The 27,347-nt window shown below is 37.3% G+C and overlaps 1 protein-coding gene across 2 annotated transcripts; it reads right to left on the bottom strand.

Moving 5' to 3' along the window:
• Positions 1-23: 23 nt before the first annotated feature.
• On the bottom strand, positions 24-27,347 carry LOC121734804 (indole-3-acetaldehyde oxidase-like). Of its 2 annotated transcripts, XM_042125420.1 has the most exons (16): positions 27,258-27,347; positions 19,392-19,561; positions 18,477-18,637; positions 17,752-18,137; positions 17,257-17,477; positions 16,896-16,998; positions 13,260-13,387; positions 12,712-12,996; positions 11,939-12,223; positions 10,290-10,777; positions 8,383-8,566; positions 6,605-6,800; positions 5,707-6,491; positions 2,163-2,355; positions 893-1,006; positions 24-203 (listed from the first exon to the last, which is right to left on the bottom strand). In XM_042125420.1, the coding sequence occupies exons 1-16, from the start codon at positions 27,298-27,300 to the stop codon at positions 133-135; spliced, it is 3,813 nt and encodes a 1,270-aa protein (XP_041981354.1). In that variant the 5' UTR covers positions 27,301-27,347; the 3' UTR covers positions 24-132. The 2 variants fall into 2 exon arrangements, with proteins under 2 accessions (XP_041981354.1, XP_041981355.1); XM_042125421.1 differs by lacking the exons at positions 18,477-18,637; positions 19,392-19,561; positions 27,258-27,347 and adding an exon at positions 18,347-18,410.

Genomic DNA, 27,347 nt, shown 5'->3' with positions numbered 1-27,347 from the left:
ATTCCATATTTTTTTTAACTTAGAAAACGTTTATAAAATTGCATGCAACAAAACACTGGAAGAACTGACTGCAGGTAAAGCAAAATATTTCTTAAGTACTGTGTGGTCATTAATTTCGACGAAAAATATATTTCATGATAGAGTAAACTCCTTGATGTCCACTTCTAACGCCTTCAATATGGATTCAGTCGTGTAGGGAACATCTAGAAAATAAAATGTTTATTTATTATGTATTGGGTATGTACTAACCCCATAAGAAGTGGCGGCTCTAGGGGAAAGAGAACAGGGCAATCGTCCGGGGCCTCGCTTTTGCAGAGGCCTTGTATTTCGTAAGACAAAGGGCCTCGCAAAGACCTGCCGCCCAGGGCCTCGTAAAGACTTTCAACCGGGGCCTCGCAATGATTAAGGCCGCCATTGTCCAGACAATCTGTGCAGTGTGCAGCCTGCGTACAATGATGTGCGTCGTCGATGTAGTGTCCGAGTGAGTGAATTGACCTGGGAAACATTATGCTGACCGAGTCGTTCCTGGGTAGGCTTTTTGCAGCGGTAATCTACATCCACGCGGGCGGAGCCACGAGCGACCGTTAGTATAAAATAATAACGACGACGACGTAATAAATATAGCGGTGTAGAAAAATGATTTTTATTTTTTATCTTAAATTTTCTGTACTTAGTGTCGTAATTCAACAACAACGAGTGGTAAAATTTTCTGTATATTTTCTTAACGCATGCACTGTTTCCGATATACAAGTTATTTTACAAAAACTATAACTACTTAATATACGACCGAACTTACTTATAATCTTCTCCTTGAGAAGGTGAGAAAGTAGTTTAAAAATATACTAATTTTATGTAAATTGTAATATTATTTGGATTTTGGACAAGTTCTTACCAATATTGATCCACTGGGTGACGTCGTATCCGGAGTCCTTCCTGGACTCGTAGATACATTGTCGGAGTGCGTGAATGATGCTGTGCGCCGTGCACACACCCATCTCGCCCACGGCTGGAAATTTATAATATTGATTTAAAATATGCTAAATAACAAATTAAAATGCCTAATTCCCACATCGATTTTAGCGACCATGGCTGAAAAAACTGCCATCTATAAATAGATGGCAGTTTTTTCAGTCATTACCAAGTACATGTGCAATACGCAGGAGCTCTTGTTAGGATAACGTATACCAGCCTCGAATCCGCGGCCTAAGGGCGACAGTGTCCTAACTCCTAGGGTGGTAGCGTCCATATAGGGGCCGGTAAACTTCGCATGGGGCGGTGGAAATAATTATTAAAGTGACTACATACTTAAAGTGACTACGCTCATAAAAAACATAAAATTGGCACTAATACGAACCTTGAGATCTCACAGCCCAGTGAGTTGCAACAGTTTATACTTTATAGATACCTACGTCTGATGATTTTAATTTTTAGACATTAGGTATCTTAAATGTTGCTTCGATACTCACGCGAAAGACATCTTGAGATCGAAATGACAAAATGCGAAAATCAGGCCTTAAGGCCCCAAATTGTTATTCGGTGACTCCCGGTTTACCTAGTTCCAATATAATAACGAAGTGTTAAAAAATATGAGATATAAAGCACAATATTTAAAATACCTTAAACCATAAACATTTTAATAAAACGTTATACTTTGGCTGTAATTAATTTACAAACTTACCTCCGAAAAAACTCTATTTCATCGAAATATAAGTGTTAACTAGGATAATTGTACATTTTATTTGAATAAATTGTTAGTAAATCTATATTAAAAATTCTTTAACCGAACAATTTTGTTTCTTAATATATATTTCCAAAGATATTTAAAAAAACATGAAAAATAGAGAAGATCCGCCCGAGAAGCCTGTAGTTTTATGCTAAGCTAAAATGAATCTTATTACGATGCGAGTACGCTTGGTCTTTGGTTGTGTGCAAGGTTATCGTTTTTGATTGAGATTAATCTCTTTTGCCACACGTCAGTCCACCTATTCCAATTAGGCGAAGAGGTCGCGTTAATCTCATCTAAACACGAAATCATCTTTCTTATAAGACAATCAATCTCTATATTTCAAATCTTTTTGGGTCTTCTCATAAATGAAAGAGCTGCCACATTTTGGCAAACTATCAGCAATAACCCTCCCTAACGCTAGACTTAAGTACAATACCTTTAGATCCCAGCACCCCCTTGGGATTGTCAGAGTTGTATCGCAGCTTCACTCTCATGTCGACGGGTATGTCTCTGCACAGGAACACGTCGTAGTTAAGCCCGTTGTTGGTCAGCAGTTTGCCCGTTTTCTGGTCGTATACGAACTTTTCAACCGTGTAGTAGCTCAGACCCTGGATGTAGCCGCCTTCCACCTAAAAATAGTTGCAGAGCTGAAGAGGAATGGTTTGATTCATTTATGTTGCACTATGCAGTATGCCGCTACAATCAGCAAGCTGGCATTTTTTCATAATCGTGATATAGGGATTAGGATGGCCCAAAAAGTGTGTGTATATCCCAGTTTGTATATCCATACTAATATTATAATTTATGCGAAAGTGTCTGTCTGTCTCTCTGTCTGGCTCTTCACGTCCAAACCGCTCAACCAATTTTTTTCTGAAATTTGGTACGGAGATACTTTTTTTTTTTTTTTTTTTTTTTAATTATTTATTGTGCACAAGAAATATTAACAAAACAACAATTCACACAGTAAGACGACACAAAGGATCTGCTTATTTCTAATAGAAATCTCTTCCAGCAGCCCTACGGAGAGAGATTGGATAAGGATAGCAGATAGGACGTGCACAATCATGAATGTAATATTATAATATAAACAAGTACTTCTACAATAAAACTAATAAAATAATAGTAGTAATAATAATAATGAACAGATAAGATAATATTATATGAATGACAAAATAAATAAATTATAAAATATGAACCAAAAGCTATAGCTACAACATACAATAAAATATAATAAATAGTATTATAAGTATAATAAATAAATACTATATGTATATATAATAATGGTATTTAAATGGATAGAGATTCAAGGTAGTGCTCTTTCAAGCGTCTTTTAAAAACAGCAATGGTGGGACTGTCACGGATGGTGTGAGGAAGCGAGTTCCACAATCTGACAGCATGAACAGTGAACGAGTAGGAGTAGAAGTTGGAACGATGGGAGGGGAGGGAAAGATTAGACCGGACATTGGACCTACAAGGGAGATCAGGAGATCGAGAGAAGTTGAATGTCGGGATACTTTGAATCTCGGGAAAGAATATAGGATAGCTTATGCTGCGGAAAAATGTACGGTTCCCACGTGATAAACGAATTTTGGCGCAACGGAGTTGGCGCGGGCGTTGTCGCGTCTAGTATCTATATATACAGGGTGTAACAAAAATAAGTGATAATACTTTAGGGTGTGTACGTGTTCCTTGTAGAGAGTTCACTGTGAAAGTAGCAGCGCTGAAATACCAAAAAAATTTTTTACTTTTGTATGGGGAAACTCGTGACGCTCGGGCCATTGCCCATACAAAAGTGAAAAAAAAAATTTCGTCTTTCAGAGCTGCTACTTTAACAGTGAACTCTCTACAAGGAACACGTACACACCCTAAAGTATTATCACTTATTTTTGTTACACACTGTATAACTAGCGGCCCGCCCCGGCTTCGCACGGGTGGACATTGATTTTTAAATAATTTTTTTTCAATCTTTATTTCTTAGTCAATCTTTATGTTAAGCAGAACATAAAAATGGTTTACACTATTTAGCCTGTAACTACTATATTATAATTATTATAGGTACACATTTTTATATTGGGTTAAAGCTTCCCTGTAAACGATATTTGATGTTGTTTTATTTTGTGGCAGCAAAATAAATTGATTATCAGCAGCTCCAACTCGGGATAGGCCAACGTATAGTTGACCATAGGTAAAACATTCTTTTCGTAGATCGATACCTACTAATTTGAAAGTCTGACCTTGGGACTTGTTAATAGTCAATGCGAAAGATATTTTTACCGGAAATTGAAGCCGTTTAAATGAGATTGGCAGATCAGTCGGAATCATCGGTATCCTCGGTATATGAGCTAGTTGACCAGCTGCTGGGCCGGTGATAATGGTAGCTACAATTAAATTGTCCTTTAATTATTTAATAAGCAGCCTTGTCCCATTGCACATACTTGGTGGGCAAACATTTTCTGTCTATTGTGTCTGCGATTCCCATGATCGAGGTAATAATAATTAATATTTACGTGGACTCTCCGGGCGAACACACCCGCGCGGCGCGCCTTGACGACGCCCGATTCGCAACGTGCAGCAGAAATCGTAATATTTTAATTTCGCCATAACATTAAAACCAAACGTCCAATTTTAATCATTCAAAGACCAAATATTATCTACATTAACTGTACTTAGTAATGAAATAATTTATTTTGATAAGAATTAATGCCATGAGTAAAATAAAGGCATTTAAATGTAGTCCCAAAAAAAATTTCAAGATTTTTTTAATAAAAAAATGGTTATTGTGCCTCACTCAACATAGATAGGTATAGTGTGTCACGGACTGTTTTGTAGATATTTAAAAGATCTACAATTACTTAGAACATTTTATGGTTCTATCTTTTATAGTTTAGGCAGCGTACGCGAAAAAAGTAACATTTCTGGTTGATTTTTTACACCTTGCGTCCGAAAATCCCAAATATCTTACGGAACCCTATTTTTTTCCAAAATAAAATTTAGCCTATGTTCAGCAGAATTAATGTAGGATAGGACCAAATATTATCTACATTAACTGTACTTAGTAATGAAATAATTTATTTTGATAAGAATTAATGCCATGAGTAAAATAAAGGCATTTAAATGTAGTCCCAAAAAAAATTTCAAGATTTTTTTAATAAAAAAATGGTTATTGTGCCTCACTCAACATAGATAGGTATAGTGTGTCACGGACTGTTTTGTAGATATTTAAAAGATCTACAATTACTTAGAACATTTTATGGTTCTATCTTTTATAGTTTAGGCAGCGTACGCGCAAAAAGTAACATTTCTGGTTGATTTTTTACACCTTGCGTCCGAAAATCCCAAATATCTTACGGAACCCTATTTTTTTTCCAAAATAAAATTTAGCCTATGTTCAGCAGAATTAATGTAGGATTCCAATGGTAAAAGAATCTTTCAAATCGGTCCATTAGTTTCGAAGCCAAACAAACAAACAATCAAATCTTTCCTCTTTATAATAGTAGTGTAGAAAATGGATTTTAAATTGTGTTAGTAACGCTAAAACTCGAAAACGGCTGAACGGATTGGGCTAATTTAAGTCTTAAAATATTCGTAGAAGTCCAGGGAAGGTTTTAAGGTGACACGAAGTTCACCGGATTAGCTAGTAATCAATATTTATTTGTTTTGTGTGCTGTCACTACCACAAAAATAAATGTCAAATTTTTATACCAACCATGAAAAGATTGTCAAGGCTTCGAGTGCCCTTATATTTTAATAGGACAACCATTACCAATTATGGGACTCTACCTAATTAAGGAACTCCTTAAACCAAGTTGAAAAATGTATCTAGAGGTACTTCCCTATAGTACCTACTTAGTGTGTATTAGCAATATTAAGCAAATAGCAATGTAACATCTGGGAGTTACTATTTAAAAGTATGAACCTTTTTCAGGCTTTTAAATATTCAAGGTTAATACGTCTTTAACAAAAGATTAATGGCATCTTACCTGGCCAATATCCACATTAGGGTTCGCGCTCAAACCAACGTCCTCCAGTATATCCACTCTGTCTATCTGAAACTTCCCGGTCAGGACGTCCAAGGTCACCTCAATGACGACCACCGCGAACGCCGGGTAGCTCTGGAGGTCAGGTTCCTTCTCATTCATCATGTACGTCGCTGTCAAGTCTATCTCCTCCTCCCCGGCTTTGGTAATCAGCTCGTGCCAAGTCGGATTCTCCTTGCCTTCCTTCTTCAACAACTCCCTTATTGCCTTCAACCTCTCCAGAAGAGTACCACAGCATTTTATAGCCGAGTAGCAGACACTTTCGCTGACGATACTGGATCCGGAGAAAACGTTGTTAGCAGCCACGAAGGAGAACGAAGCTAATACCGTCACGTAGCTCAAGGGTATACTTAGCTGGTGAGCGACAACTTGAGCCACCTTCGTGTTGACTCCCTGGCCCATTTCGATGCCACCAGTTGTCACAGTGACGGTTCCATCGCCTCTGTAAATCGACACCATGGCGGAGTAGTTCCCATAATACTCGACAGGGAACGCCATAACGCTGAGTTTTATCGCCTTCTTCTTCCATCTGTTCTCGCGATTAAACTTCTTGATGTCTTCTTGTCTGCTCTCGTAGTCCGTTTCCTTCTTCCACGTAGCTATCATGTCGGGGAGGTCGTTATCCTCTTTCCTCATGTTGATGAGCCGCACGTCTGTTGGGTCCTTTTGGACTGCGAAAGCTATGTGCTCCATTATTTGTTCTATGCTGGCGATGCCTTCCATGGTTCCTGTAATTTTAGTTTCAATTTCAATTATCTGCCACTGAAAACTGCGTAGGCCATTTCTATCAAATTTTTAAGCTGATTTAAGAGTTATTTTGTTCAAGCAAAGACCAACTTACCTGGTGCTCTAGCATACGTATTCGAAGGTAGATCGGTGGTCACAGCCCCAGTGGACAGATTGATATAGTCTTTATCATAGCAGTTGGGGAAGCCGCTCATTGTGAACGAGAGAATATTTTCGTTGTGGGTGCAACCGTCGTCTTCAACAATCTTCGCGTTCAAGTATTGGATTTTACCATCATCATCTACTCCTACCTGTGAAGCGATGAAGGATCGTTCATGTAGGTATTGCGATTTGCGATAATGTGTGCGATAAAGCACACAGGCGCGTTATTATCGGACGATAAAAACGCATGCGTTATTGCGATAATGCGTCCCGATCCCATGTACACAGCTGCGTTTTTATCGTCCGATATTTCTTACAAGAGAGCGCCGCGCCGCCATGGCACTATAATTATACCATCTCTCTCTGGGCCTGTAGACAAGTGGCAAAGCGCTAACGCTAACGCTAACGCTAGCGCTACAAAATGTATGCGATTTGACATAAGTCATCGCTTCGCTAGCGAATACTAATGTCAAATCCATACATTTTGTAGCGCTAGCGTTAACGTTAGCGTAAGCGTTTTGCCACTAGTCTACGGAGGCAGGTATGCAGGAAAATTGCGTTATTGCGATATACTTCCATTGCGGCGTTACTATCGCAGCAGTGTGTAACTACATGATCATCCTAATACAAAATGTACTGAAAACATATATCGCAATAACGCATGCGTTTTTTATCGACCGATAATAACGCACCTGTGTGCGGGAAGGCTTAAACCTTTATAAGACTGGACTTATATGCGTCCGCGCGAACACGCGGTCTGGCGGCTACTCCGCAAATATTGTAAATAATTTTATGATAATGAGAGCGTTACCGCGCCGCTATTTAAAGAAATCGTTACTCGTCAAAATGTAGAAGATTCACATCGACACATCGCTAAAGTGTCGGGGAGCTTGCGATGTAACGCTACTTGAGCCTACGTCAAAACTTAAATCCCATACATTTTTTATAACTAGATTTTTATATCTAACTACGTGATCGAAAATAGCGAATACAAAATTTTCGCATGGAAAACAAGCTTCGCTATCGAAAATAGCGAATACAAAAATTTCGCATCGAAAATAGCGAACAAAAAACTTCGCATCGAAAATAAACTTCGCTATCGAAAATAACGAACAAAAAAACTTCGCATCTAAAATGCGAAGCGAAGACAACTTCGCTATCGAAAATAACGAACAAAAAACTTCGCATCGAAAATAAACTTCGCTACTTATTGAAAATAGCGAACAAAAAAATTCACACCGAAAATAGCGAATGTATTATGATTTATGACTATGGAGGGTAGATGGAGGAGAACTATCTTATATGGGGGATATTTGAAAAAGTGTCCAGCTGTACGCAGTAAATAACAGTTGAAAAATCCTCCAAGAGTGGCGCTAGCTGCAGCAAAGGGTATGGAATGAATGTAGCCGTTGGTGACAAAATATAAATTGAAGTTAGCCGAATAGCCGAGTCACAGAATTACTGGGTTAATACCAATATATTTTGAAAAATATAACCTGAAATAGCTGAAATAAAAGCTGCTAAATGATTTAAAATTAACCCTGTTGCTACTGTAGCGCCACCCTAATTTAACGCATTTCAGCGGACACTTTTTACATACAAAGATAAGTAGTTCTCCTCCATCTACACTCCATATTTATGACCAAGCTCTGATACTTTTTTTGTTTTCAATAAATTAGACAAGGTCAGTAATATTTAAGGACTAAAAGTACCTTTACATCTTCCACTTACCTCATAGTCAGTATTACAAGGCAGCCTCCTGCCTGCTATGGTGAGGTTGGTATTCAGCGGCAGCACCATCCGGCACGGCACGTTCAGCAACTTGGCGACCAACGCACACGCTGCCGCCACTTCGCAGTTGCGGCTGATTTTACCACCAAAACCACCACCCAAACGGCTTACTGCTACATGGATGCTGTAAAACATGAATGAATTAATGAAATATACAAAACACATAAAATGATGAGAGTTCACAAAGGCATTAGACAACTTTTAATAATATTATGGAATATAAGTAGATATAATATAAATAAGTAAGTACATGCACATAAATCAATGGTGCTGCTAAGCGATTCTTATGTTGAAACACAACTTGGTGGATAATAGGTACTAGTACTGTTACATAATTAATTATACCATGGGCGTAGATAAGGGGGGGGGGGGGTCCCCCAGGACCCCCCGGTTATAATTGTTGCAGGATGGTCACACTAGAGCGTCCATAATTGTTAGGATAACTTTCAGAAGCTATTTCTCAACATTTTAGTAATGAGTGATTATGAAAGAAAAAATACGTGTATTTTTATTTTAGCAAGGATCAATATATCGAAATTTGGCCGGAAAGTTTAATTGCACCCTGTATACAAAATCTTTTCGGAAGCGCTGAGAGTACAACTCTGCTTTAATAGTAAAGAGACAAATAGATGGACTTTAGAATGAAGAGTAACAAGGGCGTCGCCAGCCGATGGCGCAGGGGGGGAGGCAAGTTGACTTTACCTACTATGTACTATGTATGTAGTATGAACTCTAGTTCATACTTTTCTCATTCTCTATAAATAAGAAAAGTAGGTATGAATTGTAGGTAAAGTCGACAGCACATGAAGCTTTTCACTTGTACTACGAGCCTTACATCTATTACCAGATTTTAATATAATAATAATAATAATAATGCTTTATTTCAGGCAATAAAATATAGTGGTCGTTGTTTGCATAATATTTGGCAACTTTTTTAGAATCCCTAGGGGGGGCAGGGAGGGGCCCTGCCCCCCCTTGGCGACGCCCTTGAAGGGTAACATACACTTTGAGTTAAGCTAATGTTCATCCATATTACCTAAGTGCCCTTCCACACGACTTTTTCTTACGCTCGTTTGTATCGATACAAACTCAAGTTGAACGTTCAGCCAACGCAACGAATTTTAAACTATAAAGTTTAAAATTCGTTCAGCTATAAAGCTGCCAAAAGGCGCAGAAGACGAGCGCATCAGAAACGCGCGTCGTCAGTGCGAAAAAAATACGTCGTGTCGTGTGGAAAAGCCCATTGTGCGTACTTCGACAGCTTGATACTCTTAGTTTTTGTTTTATTCGTAATAATTGCATAATACTCGTTTTTGTTGAAGTGCTAAATTACTTATTATAAATTGACTGTAATTTATTTGTTAGTCAATTTGGTTTGTACAAAAACTTGTAATACGAGGTCATTCTCGCCTTGAATAATGTGGTCATTAATCTGAGATTCTCGTAGTTATCTCTATACTTAGCTTTGTTAACATGTGATATTATTACACACAAATTTTTACTCTGCTACTTATTTATACTTAGTTTTGAAGTATTTTCTTCAAACGTTTAAAACCAATTTATGTAAGTTTTACGCATCGCAAATTACAAGAAAACCGATATTCACACATTCTTCCATAAGGTGGCCATATACGGGACAATTATCGTAACGATTTATCTCCTCGATGTTAAATTCGAACGACAAATTGTACGTGTGTAGCAATATCGCAAACGATTTTACGTTCAAAAGATCGATTGGACGATTTTCTTGACGATCGATCGAAATGACAAATTGTCCCGTGTAGCACCTTTACTTTCCTCAAATCTCAAAAAACTGTTGTATTTGATAAAAAATATAAAGTACTTACTCGCTCTCCTTCATCTTCAAACAATTCGCTACAACGGTTTGCGTGAGGTCCATCCATTGAGTCGTATCATACACCTGTAGCCCCTGGTCTACTGGGATTACCACACAGGATAATGGCTCCATATAATAATGGTACTGAGCTCCAGTAGCAAAGGTACCCTTGACGATCTTCGTAATATTGTCACCTTTTTTCGTCGCCACTATGGAGTCACCCGCTAGATATCTATTAGCGTCCTTTGTTGCTTGCGTAATTTGGAGCACAGGTTGCCCTTTTCTCACATTAGTGTAAGTCACTTTAACTTTCTTAACGCAGTTGACTGCTAGTATTTCGTTGTCTGCTACGACTATGGCGACCGGTTGACCGTAGTATTGGACGGTTTCGGCTAATATTTGCTCGTCTTCAGTCTCTAGCTGGTATCCAGGCATTGCGAAGGAGTTTTTACCTGGGATATCTTTTGCCGAGTACACGGCTATAACGCCCGGAATTTGCTAAAATGAAAGAGAGAGACCTTAATTAAATACCTTAGTAAAGAATTGAATTGGATCAGCGAATGTTTAAGCTAACTTTCCTGGAATGTCAAGGAAATTTAATCAGTAATCACAGATAGATTTACGTAATTTGGTGGGCATGATACCTAGGCGATATCAACACAACTCATAACCCGACCAAATTACGTTGGTAATTGGTTCGTCTTCTGCCAATGAAACAATTTCTTCAAAACAACTAAATGGCTTGAAAAATTTATTTAAAATCCAAAATGGTAAACTATCTATACTAATATTATAAATGCGAAAGTATCTCTGTCTGTCTGTCTGTCTCGCTTTCACGCCAAAACTACTGAACCGATTGTAATGAAATTTTGTACACAGATAGTCTTAAGCCTGAGAAAGGACATAGGCTACTTTTTAGGTATTTTGATTTAAGGGGTACCAGGGTTTTAAAAAGCATTTGACAGCAAGTTTGTTGACACCGCGCGCTATAAACTGAAGTCCACGCGGACGAAGTCGCGGGCAACAGCTAGGTAGTACTTTATATTTTATTGTTTACTGCATAAGTGAATACATAAAGAGAGCAATAAGTACGAGTAGCGGACCTAATAGCATGTGTTTTTCTAAATTGCTACATCATAGTGTCATTTGTCCTTATTCAAGGCAAGATCTTGACACGATAGGGACCGAACATTTCAGGCAATTTGTAGTTTATTGCTTTTTATGTGGCTAAATGTGCCCTTTGGCTTTGTTGGACTATTTAAATGTTGTCCATAACAATCATGCTCACAAGGACAAATCTCAGCATTAGAACCTATCAACCTACACCAAAATCGGTATAAATATTTTCTGAATAGTATAAGCCACTGGCATCTTTAGATTGGAGCCAGCGACAAAGAAATTAGAAACTTCTTTCAGGTAGAGCAAGCTTTGAAGCATATAAAAACTGCAAAAATTGAGTTTAAATATTTATCCAGTGGGTAAAAAAATATGCATCTCTGTTACAAAAGTTAGAAGTTAAACCGGCTAATTTGGACATAATATTTTTCGTTGTGATGGTAAAGTTAATTTTAAGGTCTACAAATAATACATTTTCTATTGTATTCTATTCGAATAGAATATAGTATAAAGGGAGTTATTATAGAAATCATAATTAGGTACCAAAACCTCCGAACCATCGACTTCACTGACAGTTCCGTTGAAGACCGTGGACAGAACGAATGCCGCAAACACTTCGTTCTTCATCGGAGGAATGTCGTTCACGTAGCGCGCTTCCCCAGAGCTCTGTATGATGGCTTCGTACTTGGGTACCGCTTCGTTCAGAGGGTACAAAGTGGGATTTGTCTGGAAACTCTGGGTACCCTTCGACACTGGACGGTATATTTGGGTGCCGCCTGATTTGTATTTTGACGGTAAATCGGCGTGCGGGTAAATGCCGAGGATGTACTGAAATGAAATTGAGGATTACCTTCGATATTGATTTGGTAATTCAAAAAATAACTTCCTATACACGGAATTATAGTACAATAAAATTTTATAAAAAAAAAACCAACCAAAATAATGAAAAAAAACCACTAATACATCGTAGCAAAAGCATGCAGATTGCAGTCTTCGATCTTTTTTTTTAATTCTAATATTGACTAAAAGAGGGAGTCAGAAATCATGCCTGGCTTTAGCGCTAAGCGTTGTAGTGTATGTGCACTGTATCTACATAGTAGATACTTAACATTGTCTCATAAACACCTGTTGTGGGGATGCAATCTATATAAGTCATTGTCAAGTAGTCTAGAGTTTCAGTTGCATAGTGATGGTAGGTATCGGGGAAAAATTTTAAATCTTCATCAGCATCGATACGTTATGTCTGCAAAAGTTAGAAACTTTCCCGATTTGAGAATAAAAAATCATTAGTTTAATGTGACAAGTGACAACCATACCTTGTAGAACAGTCCAATCGCCAACTTCTTTCTGTATTTCGGCGATACTTCAGGCGGCTCATCGTCTGGTACAATCTCCTTGTCAAGTATCGCGATGGCTTCTTGTAGGGCAGTATTGTTGAAGACATTTTTACCTGCCAAGTATTGCTCGGTTCTACTTGGGTGGTTGAAAGTCCCAGATATGTTGCCGTACACTATAGTCGCATTCTCGACATTGTTGCCGTTAAATTTGAAATTAAATGCCGCGTTTACTATGGCTAGAGCATTTTGACTTCGTGGCATTATCTGAAAGTATGGTTCGGAGTTACTATACACAACTAGTTACTAATACATTTACTGATATTATAATTGGGAAAGTGTGTCTGTCTGTCTGTGAACCACAGAAGTCAGAACTGATTTAGATGAAATTTGATATGAAGATTTAGTCCCGGGAATAGACGTAAGAAAGTATTCATCTCGGAATAATTTACCCTATACACAAATTGTTACACAACAATGTTGCGGGCAAAATCTAGCAAATTAAAAAAAAATGTATGTCTTTCTGTTACCTTGACGCTCCTAAAGACATGCGAGGTGCTGAGAGGAGGCAGCATGAAACTAGTGATCAGTTTTTTGGTCATGTCGTAACTCAGGAACTTGGTTAGAGGCATAGAAACTGTTGTTCCGCTGCTGTCCCCTGAAGTTGGAAAAAAATATTTTCGTTGTAGGTAATGAAAAAGTTGTGGTATCAACATGTATTTTGCATAAGTGTAAATCACGTTTATAACATTGTCATTGCTTTAGTCAATGTAACGCCGGTGTGAGGCCAACCGCCAGCGGTGCGGCGCGCGCGCCTGTATAGTGTATTATAGTACGTAGGTGTTTACCGCCAGTCTGGCGCCGCACACCCTCGCACTCCCCTCGTCATCGCCCGCCACCCTTTGTTTAAATCTCACCAGTCACCGGTGAAGCTAAAATATAAATTATTATTATAATTAATCGGCCACTCGATATTTTATTGTTTAATTGCATATTTTTTTTTTATTATTTATATAAAGGACGTCAAAATAAAGGAATTAGAACAGCAACGAGTTGAAAATATATCTCTTAAAGCTCGAATATCGGACTTAGAACAGAAAATAAATGAGCGAGAGCAGATGGCCCTTGGATCCGACCTGGAAATATTGGGCCTCTCTGAAACTACAAATGAGAACCCATACCATGTAGTGAAAACTGTCGCTAGCAAAATAGGAGTCACTCTCGATGAGCTGGACATTGATCATGTGTCGCGAGTTGGTACCCGATCTAACGCTGACGGTAGTGCAAGAGACCAAAACCAACCACGTCCCTTAGTGATCACATTTACACGTCGCATGAAACGAGTGGAATTTTTGAAGAATGCTAAAAGTCGCCGCACTCTTGACAGTCAAGATATAATTAATAGCGGGCCAAGCAGAAAAGTTTTTGTAAACGAAAGGCTTACAAGCTCAAACCGGCAATTATTTCGGATCTCTCGTAATTGGACACGCGAACATAAATTCAAATACTGCTGGGTGCGAAGAGGTTTTATATATATCAGAAAGATGGAAAACTCTCGCCCTATCCAAGTCACCTCTGCAGAAATCTTGCTTAAGCTTGAAAATGAAAAAAAGGTTGATACCGAAATCTCTTAGCCGGTTTTTCTGTAAAAAATCACTTCCTACTTTCTTTTTCATAGTTAACTTGTTCAGCCTATTGAAGATTTATCTCGTAAATGAAATTATTGTACCCCAAAACTTTTTTTGTACCAAAATAACTTACACTATCAAGCAACACATCCATTCTTACACGACTTTTATACACTCAAACATGACTCATAACCAGCCCAGCTTAGAGAACTCACATACGTCATATTGCTGCAATCCACGTTACCATACTGTTGATAATAAGATAATTAATAAATCTGCCTTAAATGCTAAGCTTAATGGCTCAGTCGCTTGACCTATTATCAAACATAGACAAATCCTTTAGAGTGGATTGCCACAATATTCCCTTTCCTGAAAGCTGTGGCAAAATAATTAATAAATATGGTTTCAAGCTGCTTCATGTAAATATTCGAAGCATAGAACGTAATTTTGATAGCTTCGTTGTAATCCTTGCCAGACTCAATATCAAATTTGATATAATAATTTTAAGTGAATGTTGGCTACGTCAGTTACCAACAGTGAAACATCTAAGCGGATATAGTTCTTTTCACACTAATAAATTTATAAATAGATCGGGAGGTGTGGTTGCCTTCGTCAATAACAAATGGTCCCCAAACGTTTACGAACCAGACACTGAAGAGGCAAACGCTTTAGTAATAGAAATCCCCAACGTAATTACAGCGCTCGGCATTTACCGCTCACCTTCATTTCATAGTCCTAGTATATTTTTAACTTCCTTAGAACGCACTCTAAGCGCTCTTTCACCTAACACGGGACTGCTAGTCGCAGGTGACTTAAATATTAACATTTTAAATACCATAGATGAACATGCATCATCTTACTTAAATTTACTTGCGGAATTTGGTCTGGTCTCAGCAATTGATCATCCTACGCATGGCACTTCCTTAATAGACCATATTTTTGTATCTGCTCAAAATCACTCAGAATCAGTTATATGTTCTGCAGCACTAACTGACCACGACTTTATTATGTTAGGTACATACGCCAAGCTAACTAAACGTACTAAAGTCAACAGAATGGTAACTAAAATCGATTACAATAATTTAAAATTGGAAGCGGCACAATTAAATTGGGATACAATAACCAGTGAAGGATCTGTAAACGACATTGCCGACAAGTTTACCTCTACTCTTTCGGAACTAGTTTCAAAAAACTCACGTAAAATTACGCTTAGTCACCCAAATTTATAATTCAGCCCTGGATGACACCTGGATTGGTTCGATGCTCCAAACAAAAAGATAAACTTCACGCCGACTCAAAAAAATCTCCCCAGGACGATATAAAAAGACTTATCTTTACTCGGTACCGTAATTTTTACAACTCATTGATCCGAAAAGTTAAAACTGCATATGAAAAAACAGAGCTTTATAAAAATAAAGATTGCCCTAGAAAACTTTGGAATTCCATCAACAAAATTTCTCACCGCTGCTCAAACGACTTTTCCCGGTCTCAACCTGAATTAACAAAAATTAAAAATTCTGTAAGAGAATCCCTAAATGAATGCAACGCTTATTTTGCTTCAATAGGTCAGACACTTGCACACTCTATATCTACAAAAACAAGCAGAACATCAGCTATACCACAAAATAGAATATTTGCAACGACTAACTCGTTCTTTATCTCACCGACAAACCAAATTGAGGTTAAGAGCTTAATCCGAAATCTAAATAACTCTAGCTCCCATGGACTTGACGGCATAAATAACAGAGTATTAAAAAGTTTAGTGGACATCATAGCTCAAAAAAAACATAAAATTATGTAATTATCGTAACTTCGTCTCGTCCCCACAGGACAGGCATCGCCTAGTGTGGGGATCCACTATCGCATATTATGTTAATTTTTGTTTTTTGGCCAATAAATATTTGTATTTGTATTTGTATTTGTATTAAACACTTTCGCATATACTAAATCTCAATGTTATTTCATTTAATTCATTTTATATTATTAATATTTTGCGCATTATTATATGTAATTATTGTATTTATTTACTTATTTATTTCTAATAGGTACTGCTTGTTGTCTGTCAGTCGCTTGACAACTACTCAGGATCCACAGAATACCAGGACCAGGGATCACGGTGCAGGACTATAACCTGTACCGTGATCATAGCCTGAGTAGAATCCCTTTCGACGGTATATTCGCATCGCACTGCCTTTCACTACTACGACCTAGCGATAGTGTAGCAAGGTAAATTTTAGTTTTTATGTCCTTATTATTATTATTTTTCTTTTTGTGTTTGTAGTTTAGGTACTTACTTTGTTTTTTAATGTTAAATATATTTTTATGTATTTAAGTTTAGTGTGGTGTGAATGTGTGTTGAATAAATGTTTTATTATTATTATTATTATTATAATTTCCTACGAATTGATAACCTCCTACTCCTCCATGAATTTTCAATTTTTACTATATACTGTGCGGACTTCAAGTTAAAGGCCGGTCAGCTTTAGCTTGTACTATTATTATCTATTCTGTGGCTTTAGCTTAACAGATTCTACTTACGAATTTCTATCGTAGCCCCAACGGATTCGAACAGCAAAAACAGATCTGACTGATAAGAGTTTTTGGTGTACTTTATCATGAAGTTGCCAGCTAGGGATCCGATCTGAAAACATAATTAAATACCCATCAAAAATCGTTAGCAAAACGCTTGCTCGTTAGCGATTGCAGTCAAAAACCTGCTAGTTTTGAGCACTTATGGATTGAAATCCTTTCTTGGGCCTGCGGAATCCTCGCTCAAGTAATCAATACGTGAGCGTCATTCTAGCTTGCTTTCTGCGAAGCACTCAAAGGCAGGTTGGTATTGTGCCGGCCTTGGCTCTCCTAATTCTAGTTACATTACTTAGATACAATTTATACTTACACTTCTGACAGGATAATTCGCTACCAGCTGCAAATGACTGGCAAATTCTACTAAATATTTAAACTCGTCGGTATTAGAAACGTTTTTGAATATCTGTATGCAATCTTCTAGAGAAATGTTAGCTCCTAGCACGAGGTTCTGATCAAATGAATACTTCTTTAGAGACGCGACATCGCTGATATCAACCACCAGAGGTGGATATTCAAAGTCTTGGAATACTCCTAAAACATTTAAGTTATTATTATATTTTTTTTGTCTAGACTATTCATTTTTGAGAAGACTGTTTTAGTATTATACCTAAACTTCAGTGACTACCACAGCACTACATATTTTAATGCAACATAATAAATAACGTCGTTATTTGATCGCTTCAGTCCGTTTTCCTATCAAAAGTCAAAACCAATAATTCTAATCTGTTGTTAGGACTTGCATTAATGTTGCAATAAAGTACTATAATTAGGGTACTCGTAGTATGAAATAGATTTCTAAAGTTACCTTTACTTGTATCACCATCGATCAGAATATAATTAGTATTATATTTTTCTATGGCACTAAATATTTGGTTTACATCAAAAACCTTCACAAAGTAACCGTTTCCAAAATCCAAAGTTATCATTTCAGTATCATCGTTCAAGCTTAGGTCTTCCACGACACTCCAGTCGCTACTTCCGCTTGCTGTAGAGCATTTTCTCTGGCAGTCCTTCTTGCACTTGAATTCTTGGACATCTTCTATGTCTCTTATCTTCTGGCAGAGGTCAGCGCTGGTGTCAACAGCGAAAGTCTTGATGGTGTCCAATATTGGCCTGTAGCCGGTACACCTGCAGGTGTTACCAGCGAAACCCATCTCCAGTTCTGCCATTGTCATGTTTTTGTCGCGGTATCTGAGAATCAGAAACAAAAAAAAATTGAGTTCACGCGTCATATAACAGCAGTCTGTAGTTACTAATATTTAAGTCTCGTGCCTGATTTTTGTCAGTTGAGATATTTCTTCCGTCGCATTTATTAACATACATAAGTATGTCGCGTGCCGTTGAGCGCGGCTATCCTCTCCCCTGCGTGTTGCGCACACACTCGGGCACTATATACTCACACGTTCAGTTGGTTCACCCAGCCCGGGGTGCAGTAGCCACACTGCGTGCCGTTGAGCGCGGCTATCCGCTATACGACTTCATAGCCGTTGCGCCACGTGTTGCGCACACACTCAGGCACTATATACTCACACGTTCAGCTGGTTGACCCAGCCCGGGGTGCAGTAGCCACACTGCGTGCCGTTGAGCGCGGCTATTCGCTGCTGTATGACGTCATATCCTTCGCGCCTGTTGCCAATCCCCTCAACTGTAGTGATCTCCCAGTTGTGGCAAGAGAACACCAGGACTAGGCACTAAAACATAGTACGGTATTGAGTATTCTATATCCCCCCCCCCCCCCCACACACAGACTAGAACTAGCTGTTCATGTTAAAAGGACAGCTAGTCTGTCGTCTGCGATCTCCCTTACTGTGCAGCAGTCTTTCCCAATTTGTGATTTCCCAAAAAAATGATTTATTTTCTCAAAGTGGGCTGTAAACAAAATAAGTTTGAAAACCCCTAATCTACATAAATACTCAATTCGTTGTCTTTTTTTCTCTTTTTTTGTCTTTTACGCTCATATCCCAAGATATCTCATATCCAAGCCAATTTACAATAATTTTCCAGTGTATTGACCTCTTTAGCGTCAGGACCCGATCTAGCCATTTAGCCGCTCAAGACAAAGATCATTTTCGCCGCCCTTTACATATACAGGAAACATATTTGTTGGGGGAAAATGGGAGAAATATTTAAGTAAAATACTCAAATATTTCCACTAGCAGACTTAAGGTAGGTTAGCTGGTAAAATTCTCAAAGTTAAGTGGTGAATGGTTGGAAGATAGGAATAAGTCAATATCGCCGCCCCTCATTTCTGCCGCTCTGGGCAAATGCTCGGCTCGCCCCCCCTTAGATCGGGCCCTGTATAGCGTAATAAAACATTTTTTAAATGAAAATAAAGATTTGTTCTAAAGAATGACTAGCAACTAGCTATAGAGTTACGGCCGTGGTTACTTTAGGAGTTCTGAAGGTCTAGTGTCTACCTTAAAAAAGCGTTGGTCATTAACTCACAGAATTGACAGTAAAAGTCTGCACGGTTTCCGTGGTGTGTCTCCTGACTTTGACGGTGACGATGCAGGAGCCGCAGACGCCCTGCTTGCACATGGCCTTGGTGCCGGGCAGGCCGAGCGTGTACCGAAGGTACGCGTACAACGTCGTCTCCCGGTACAACGACGCGTTCGCTGGAAATGAAAATTTATTCAAAACAAATCTCTAAGGGCCTGTTTCACCATTTCCTGACAAGTGCCGAATGGGCTATCCACCACTTGACTTGACAGATAGAGCATACTCTATGAAAGATTCTCCATAGAGAATCTGTCAAAAAAGCTGTGAATAGCCTATTCGGCACTTTATCAGAAAGTGGTGAAACAGGCCCTTAGGATAGTAAATTCTAACGGTCTTACCACAAAAAACTTATCTGTTGAACAGTTGTTTTGAGACCATTTTGTACTGAATTTTTCTCTAATCAACTGTTCAACAGGTGTTTAAAGTTTTAATCTTTTGTAGTAAGACCGATAATCTCTTGTCGTAATTTATTCGGAGTTAAGGCGGGCCGCATACATACGTAAACGCAAACGGAAATACGCAACAAAGATATTTATCTCTTAGGCAGACCGCAAACGTACGTTTTCCGTATGCGATTTCCGTATGCTACTTATTTCCGAATTCGTTTTCCGTATTCGGAAATCCGAAGGCATGTAATTAGTAAAAATATTGTCCTACAGGCCCTAGCATCTAGTACAAATGTGGGTTTAAAATTGTTGTCGTAAAAAGTGGAGCATCCTGATTCCTGGCATCAGAGCAATCCTCATGTTTCAACTTTCAACGGTCTATTCCCGAAACTTTTAGGCGAGGATTGGAGCGACATGGGGTTTAGTAGGCGCCTGAAAACTGAAAAGTCTTTAATTAGATACTCTTGACGATGTCCCCAATCCGCCGGGGTTGTAAGCACTAAGAAAAAAGCGTTTGACCAGGATGGGAAGGCATGATCGCCATAGTGACTGTGCAGCTGTTATCAAGATGATCGTAATGTTATGCTTTAATTTGTTTTAACCCATTGGCCATTACTGTAGTCTGTAGTATCACATCTGTGACCCTGAGAGTTGAGACGTTACGCACTTTTATTATGAAAACTTTAATTATAACAACAATGCAAAGAATAAATAAAACCAATAACCATATTTGTATAAGATTTCGCCTGGTGAAGTTTCGTGAAGACCACTTGTGCAAACAGGTAATTATACCAAGCAAAGAAACCCAAAATTGTTACTACCTGTAACCTTATACTTAACAGATATTAATAGATTTTAGACCTAGTAGTACCTACTAGGCCTAGAACATTTTTTTTTAAATTACTATCAAGCAATTTTTTGTGAATAGCTTCATTTTGATTTATCAAACGTTTTAATTAACGAACAACATTTCTACGAAAAATCTTGGAAGTGGTAGATAGTTAATAGAAATAGAAAGGATTTCATACTTTGACTAAAATATGGATTGTTCTATTTGTAGTCCAATGTTACTCTAAAATTATTATATAACTATTAACCTATCAATATACAAAATATCAGCTTGTTGGAGTTCCATTTTAGGGTTCAGTAGTCAACCAGGTTTTATTGATTAATAATAATATATTAATAAGCCCTTTTATTCCGAAATATATGTTTTACATTTTGGTTAGATTAGTAACTTTCTTAAGTTAGATTATATCTCGCATTTCGGTGTGCCTCTTGGCATAGGCCTCCTCCAGCTCTCTCCGATGAGCTCGGTCGTCCGCTCTGGTCAGTTATGGTCCTAGAGTTAAGTGGATATCGTCACTCCATCTTGTCTTCGGACGTCCCTGTCTTCTGGTGTCTCCTCATGGATACCATAAGGTTACTTGCTTACTCCACTAAAATAATTTCCGGTCCAACTACATTTTCAAAGGATCTATGCGTGCTATTATGTTTGTTACTTTTGTCTTTTTTCTCATTCCTCCACTCCTTGCTCTTTTAGACTCCGCCAGATAAATTTATGTTTTATGCTATCAAAATTTTTGTTTTGTTGTATTAGGTTTCACTCCAATTTGGTACCATGTTCACAAAAGTGGTGACCTGATGAAGGGATCCATGAGTAATTGAGGGAACTCCTCGAAATTTATATGGAAACATATGTTGATTTTGGTTTTATAAGAAGCATCCTAAGCATATGCTACCAAAACGCAAGATTTTGCACCAAGGTATACTATGGTTCCGAAGATACTAACAGAACTCCGGATTCCTTATAAATACAAGTTTGGGGGCTTAGGCGCTGTTTTAAGAACTGAAAGCATATGCTACTCTGCAAATTACATTCATCATCATCATTACCACGTCAGGGTCACAAATGTCACCAAAATTAAACATAACAAATTCAGCCTTAACTCCAGAGCGTAAGGCACACATTTGACATTACTTCTGAGAAGTAAGCTGCTTCGATAAAGTAACATGCATGTCTCACTTCGATACAAAGTAATTCAAACTGCGCGAAATTGCCGAGATATTATTTACCTACTATTCTGGAAAACAACCTAATTCCAACCTTATGCATTGCGTTTAGCGTTCATTAGTACAATAAGACTGGATTGCACCAACTAACTTTAACTTTAACCTTAACTATAACCGGAATAAAATTAAGTAAATTAAGAAATTTAAAAAAACCCCCGCCAAAACAACTTTAAAAAGTAATGAAATAATATTTACTGCCTTTAAGTTCAAATGATTCCTAACTTGTGTAAAGTAATAATTATTTTAGTCCATAATTGTTGTCACGGTGCAGGTGTGTCGGGGGACCGCCAAGTAAACTACAATCTACAACCGCCAAGTCGCTGATTACCTATCTCGATTCAGATCGCTGTGAATTGATCCTTAAACTTGTTAAGTGAAACTAAACATCTACTAACTAAACATTATGGACTCAAATAATTATTACTTTACACAAATTAGGAATCATTTGAACTTAAAGGCAGTAAATATTATTTCATTACTTTTTAAAGTTGTTTTGGCGGGGGTTTTTTTAAATTTCTTAATTTAATTTTATTTCATACTTTTTAAACTTGTGTTGGTTATAGTGCAGAATAATTCCTATCAACAGAATCATATTCTCATGATTACCATCTATCAATATCCTTTTCGATGAGGCCGTTAAAATGAGCCCAAACATGAAACCTCCACTTTGGGTTCATACGAAGCTCGGTTCCTATAGATTATAGAATCCAGGTGATGCTGCAGCAGCAGCATGTAAATATTTACTGTTTATACTTTATCTACTTCTTACTGGTTGTCACAATTAAAATGAGCCCAAACACGAAACCTCTGCTCTTAGTTGGCGAGGAGTTGGATATCCTATTGATTACCAGGTGATGCTGCAGCACCAGGTCAACTTTCCATTATTATGTATATACGTATATTGTATATTCACAAATATCACGAACTAGAAGGAAATATAAAACCTATCAAACGACTACAAGTTGCTAACGGCCTTTCATGAATTCCCTACTTACTTATAAGTTAATGTGTTTAAAAGAAACTATTTATAATTTCGTTAAATTAGAGTAGCTTGTACAAATGTATATTCTGTGGAGTTTCTGAATTAGACTATTAAAATTTTATCAGAACTTTTGTTCTATTAAGTACATAAAAGAACAAAAGTTCTGATAAAATTTTAATAGTTAGTTTATATACGTTTTAGGATAATTACGTTTATTATAATATGGGAAATAATTTTTTGAGCGGTTATTTAAATATTTGAGATGTTATTATGATCAGTTTAAAAAAATATTGAGCAGTTATTATTGCGACTGTAAAACATGGACAGTAATAAAAAAATAATTGGGCAGTCCAATAACTGAATGAGAGATAAGAATGATGGAATGAGCGGTTCGGTAACGACTTAACAGAAGGCCTACTTTACCAAGGATATCGTAGAAAGGGGGGGTTCGGGGGGCGCAGCCCCCCACCAAAACAAAAACAAACAATCCAGAAAGTCCAAGTGTAGGTTAGGTTAGATTAGAACTTAGACCACAACACAGAGGGAGCCGAGCGAGCGCAGCGAGCGTGCTGCAGCAACAGCCGGCGACCGTCTTACTTTCGCTTTATAACGGTACGGAACCCTCCATGGGCGTGTTCGACTTGCACTTGGCCGATTTTATTATATTTTATTATAATAATAATAAAATATAATATTATCAACAATGAGGTATATAATATATATTAGTTTTAAAGTTTTAACTGCTAAACTAGTTATTACACGTGCCATTTATAATTTTTAACTTACCAAAACTGCAATTTACAACTGCCCCTTTAAATAAGTGCTATCTTATATCTTTAAACGAGCAATTCTTGTATATACTTATATATATCTCGAAAAATTTCATGAAATTTAATATATAGGGGTTTCGGGGGCGATAAATCGATCTAGCTAGGAATCATTTTCAGAAAATGTCTTTTTATTCGTGTTTTATTGATAATCGATAAACTGAAAAATATGACTCTATGGGCGAATAATAATACTATTTGTAAGCAACTAATTGTTTTAACGACCTGCAGATGGCGTTATTAAGTAACACGATTCTGGCAAACTGAAGATTCAGCTTTCTGGTACTTACCGACTTCAAAAAGATGAAGATTGAGTACAGAAATAGTTGAGTTTTAGCCGAATACGGAAAAAGGCACTATTAGATAGGAAAAATTATTTGATACTTTTTAGTTCATATTATAAGGATGTTATTATTGTTTTACCTTGGAAGTCGGTTGTAATTTTTTTTTTAAATAATTTAGGTGTATATTGTAAAACATAGTTCAGATATACGTATGAGCGGAGGGTAAATATGGCGCCCTTGGACGCCATACTTAACTTTAACCAAAGATTTGACATTTTGCACTGTAGTTATAGTTAAAGTTACAGTTAAAGTTACAGTTAATACACGTAATAGTAATATTTGACTATAACTATTAACTGTAACTATGTAAGGTTGGGTTGCACCAACTAACTATTGTTAGTTGGTGCAACCCAACCTTAATGTACGGTCTAGGGAATGCAATCTCGTTCTCGCGAGATCTCGGCCATTTTTAGCGAGATTGACCTCGGACAAAAAAAGGGCGAGATCTCGCGAGTTTGACGAGATTGCAATTGCATAAAAACGTCTTATTCGAAGCGCGGACTGACACGGACGGAGTTGCGATCACGGAATAAAAACAAAAAGGTGCTGGCCTATAAGCAACTGTGCACTGTGATTTTCAACTAGGTCCTGAATTTTGACTTCTCTTTGTAAAATAACTGTTTTATTACTAAAAGATTTGAGTTTCATAATGTGCGCTTTTATAATTCTGGACGTCACGTTATCGTGGACGCCGGCTTCCACGATAAAACGTTGGGTACGTTAAATGCCCTTTTGATTTTACGCACCGCGGACGTTTTGTGCGGTTCAGAAGTGTAGACGTCGTGATGTTCTCTATCGTGCACGTTAAAAAGTTATCGTCGATGGTTTAAAAGCGTCTCCATATATCTCCACACATTTTTCTTCCCTATGTTATCGTTTTACCGCGGACGTCCACGATATTACCGCCACGTCCAAAATTATAAAAGCGCACATTAGAAGAGAAGACTGGTTATTTCTTTCATTTGTTATTTGATAGATAGTAGATACGTATGTCAAAGTTTACTACTTACTTAAAAATTATAGACAAATGAACAATGTTTGATGCATAAAATTCTATTGAAAAAATTCGTGAAAATAAATGTTAATCTTATAAAACTTATAATATTTATTCCTTTTTTTCGTAATTTATTCAAATATTGTGATTACTTATTTGCAGAAAAAATCCACCAAACTGCTAATCTCGCGAGATCTCGAAATTGACGAGATCTCGCGGTATTGCATTCATAAACTCGCGGGATCTCGCTTGAGCCCCAATCTCGCGAGATTTGCATTCCCTAGTACGGTCTAATATGTTTAAGGACAAGCAAACACATAAAGTTTGCCTAAGTCCAAAACTGTTTGTTACCGTACCTCTTCCAACCTGCCGCTGAATCGATTAATGAATGAAGATACTTTTTTACGTAGAAAAGCAAACGAACAAATAGGTCACCTGATGGGAAGTAACTACCGTCACCCATGGATACTCGCAACATCAGAACAGGTGCGTTGCCGGCCTTTTAAGACGGAATAAGCAGATAATTTTATTTCGGAATAATTTAAACGGTTGCTGAAAGCTTCAGATAAGTTAATTTCGGCAATAATTCTTATTCCGAAGTAGTTCCTTTGAAGTGTTCGGAATACGCCATAAGTTTTTTAAATTAATATTTAATACTTGCCTTAAAATAATAATTTGTGTGACATGCTCGGTTTTGAAGCCGCGCGCGCCAACGATATCAAAATACTACCTAAATACGTTCTAATTCTATGGCGCGCGCTACCTAAAAATGCCGCGCGGAGGCCTACTTTCAGCGGTAAATTAAAATAATAAATACTAGAGATAGAATAGGGATGATGACAAGGTCAAAGATTAGCGAATTTTGTTAATAAAATAAAGAAATCACGGTAAAAAATAAGTGTTCCCAAAATTTCAGCTTGATAGCATTTGTATTTTTTTTTTGTTAAGCGCCTTCAAAGTTGGATATTCAAGTCGAATTTTTTTTCAATTAAATTTCTTAATATTTGTATATAATTCGATAACTTATGCAATTAAAAGCAAATTTTGTTATGAAACCACTTTCATAAACGCAATATTTTATATACCTGTCAAACAAAGTTGTCTCCCGATGCGTACAAACTACGATAGACTGACGTGAGACGTCATACTTTCGTAGCACTTTGTATGGAGCGTTTCGGGCAGGTCTTTTCTATGAGATAACATTTGAATTGTCATATCTTGCTGAATTTTTAAGCTATCACAGTCATTCTTTCAACGATGTTTCTATTTTTTAAGTGTCTTTCAATTACTTAACGATTAGAAAAAAAAATAGTCATCATGCCTATTCCGGGAGTCGAGGGTTTTTTTAAGGAAACCTCCTCTTAAAGAATCTTTTTTTTTAATTTCTTAAATGTTAATAGTTTCGGAGTTTTTAACAAAAAAAGTTATACCTTTTTTTTGCAACCTAATTTGCTTATAACTTTTGCAATTTTTTGTGTGCTAGTACACGCTTCCGATACATTTTTCTAGACGTCTTCCCGAATCTAATAAGCTATCGCACGTATTTTTAGGACCCTTATCTCTATATTTCGCCATTCTCAACTTATCGCTTAGACTATTTGATCCCTTCAGATTTTTAAAACCACTAAAAACAATCGATTATTTGCTAAGTATGGAAGTTTTTACTTAGAATTTTTCAGAAAAGAAAGTTTATATTTCAAAAAAAAATATGTACGGCCAGTAAAAATATGCGATAGCCGATAAGTAAACTAAATTTCACGCAACGAAATTGCCGGTAACATATTTTATGTTATAAGTACTTATATTAAAAAAATGTACACCCGAGCTCTTGAAATTAAGCTAAATATGTAAATCTTAACTATTTTAAAGTTTTGTAGAGTTCTGTAGAGTCTCAGGAAAAAGTTTAGCAGAAACCAGGCGCGGTCGCAGCCTGAAATTTTGGGGGGGGCACTCAGTACTCAGTAGTCACTACACAATTTTTTTTATCTGCGCCTTCGGACGGTTCTGGGTTTTATTTTATTTTCAATTTTACCTTATATTTTGGGAGGGGTCATGTCCCCTTCGGACCGCGCCTGGCAGAAACCTCCTTAGAAACATGGTAAAAACTAAAAATATGTATTACGTATCGCTACATGGTTTATCTTCCTAATTAATTCCTTTTAATTCATCAAGACGTTATCATATGCGATATAATTCACAAAAATACCTGAACATTTTTTCCCATTGACTTTAAACTGTATGCTACACATCCTATTGGTTTAATTTTACTTCAGAGACTGACCGTCTGTACCAAAGT

This window comes from Aricia agestis, chromosome 16 (genome assembly GCF_905147365.1).
Source record: "Aricia agestis chromosome 16, ilAriAges1.1, whole genome shotgun sequence".
NCBI classification, from domain to species: Eukaryota; Metazoa; Arthropoda; class Insecta; order Lepidoptera; family Lycaenidae; genus Aricia; species Aricia agestis.
The sequence above is the reverse complement of the archived record's forward strand: the minus strand, read 5'-3'. Positions and strand labels throughout refer to the sequence as shown.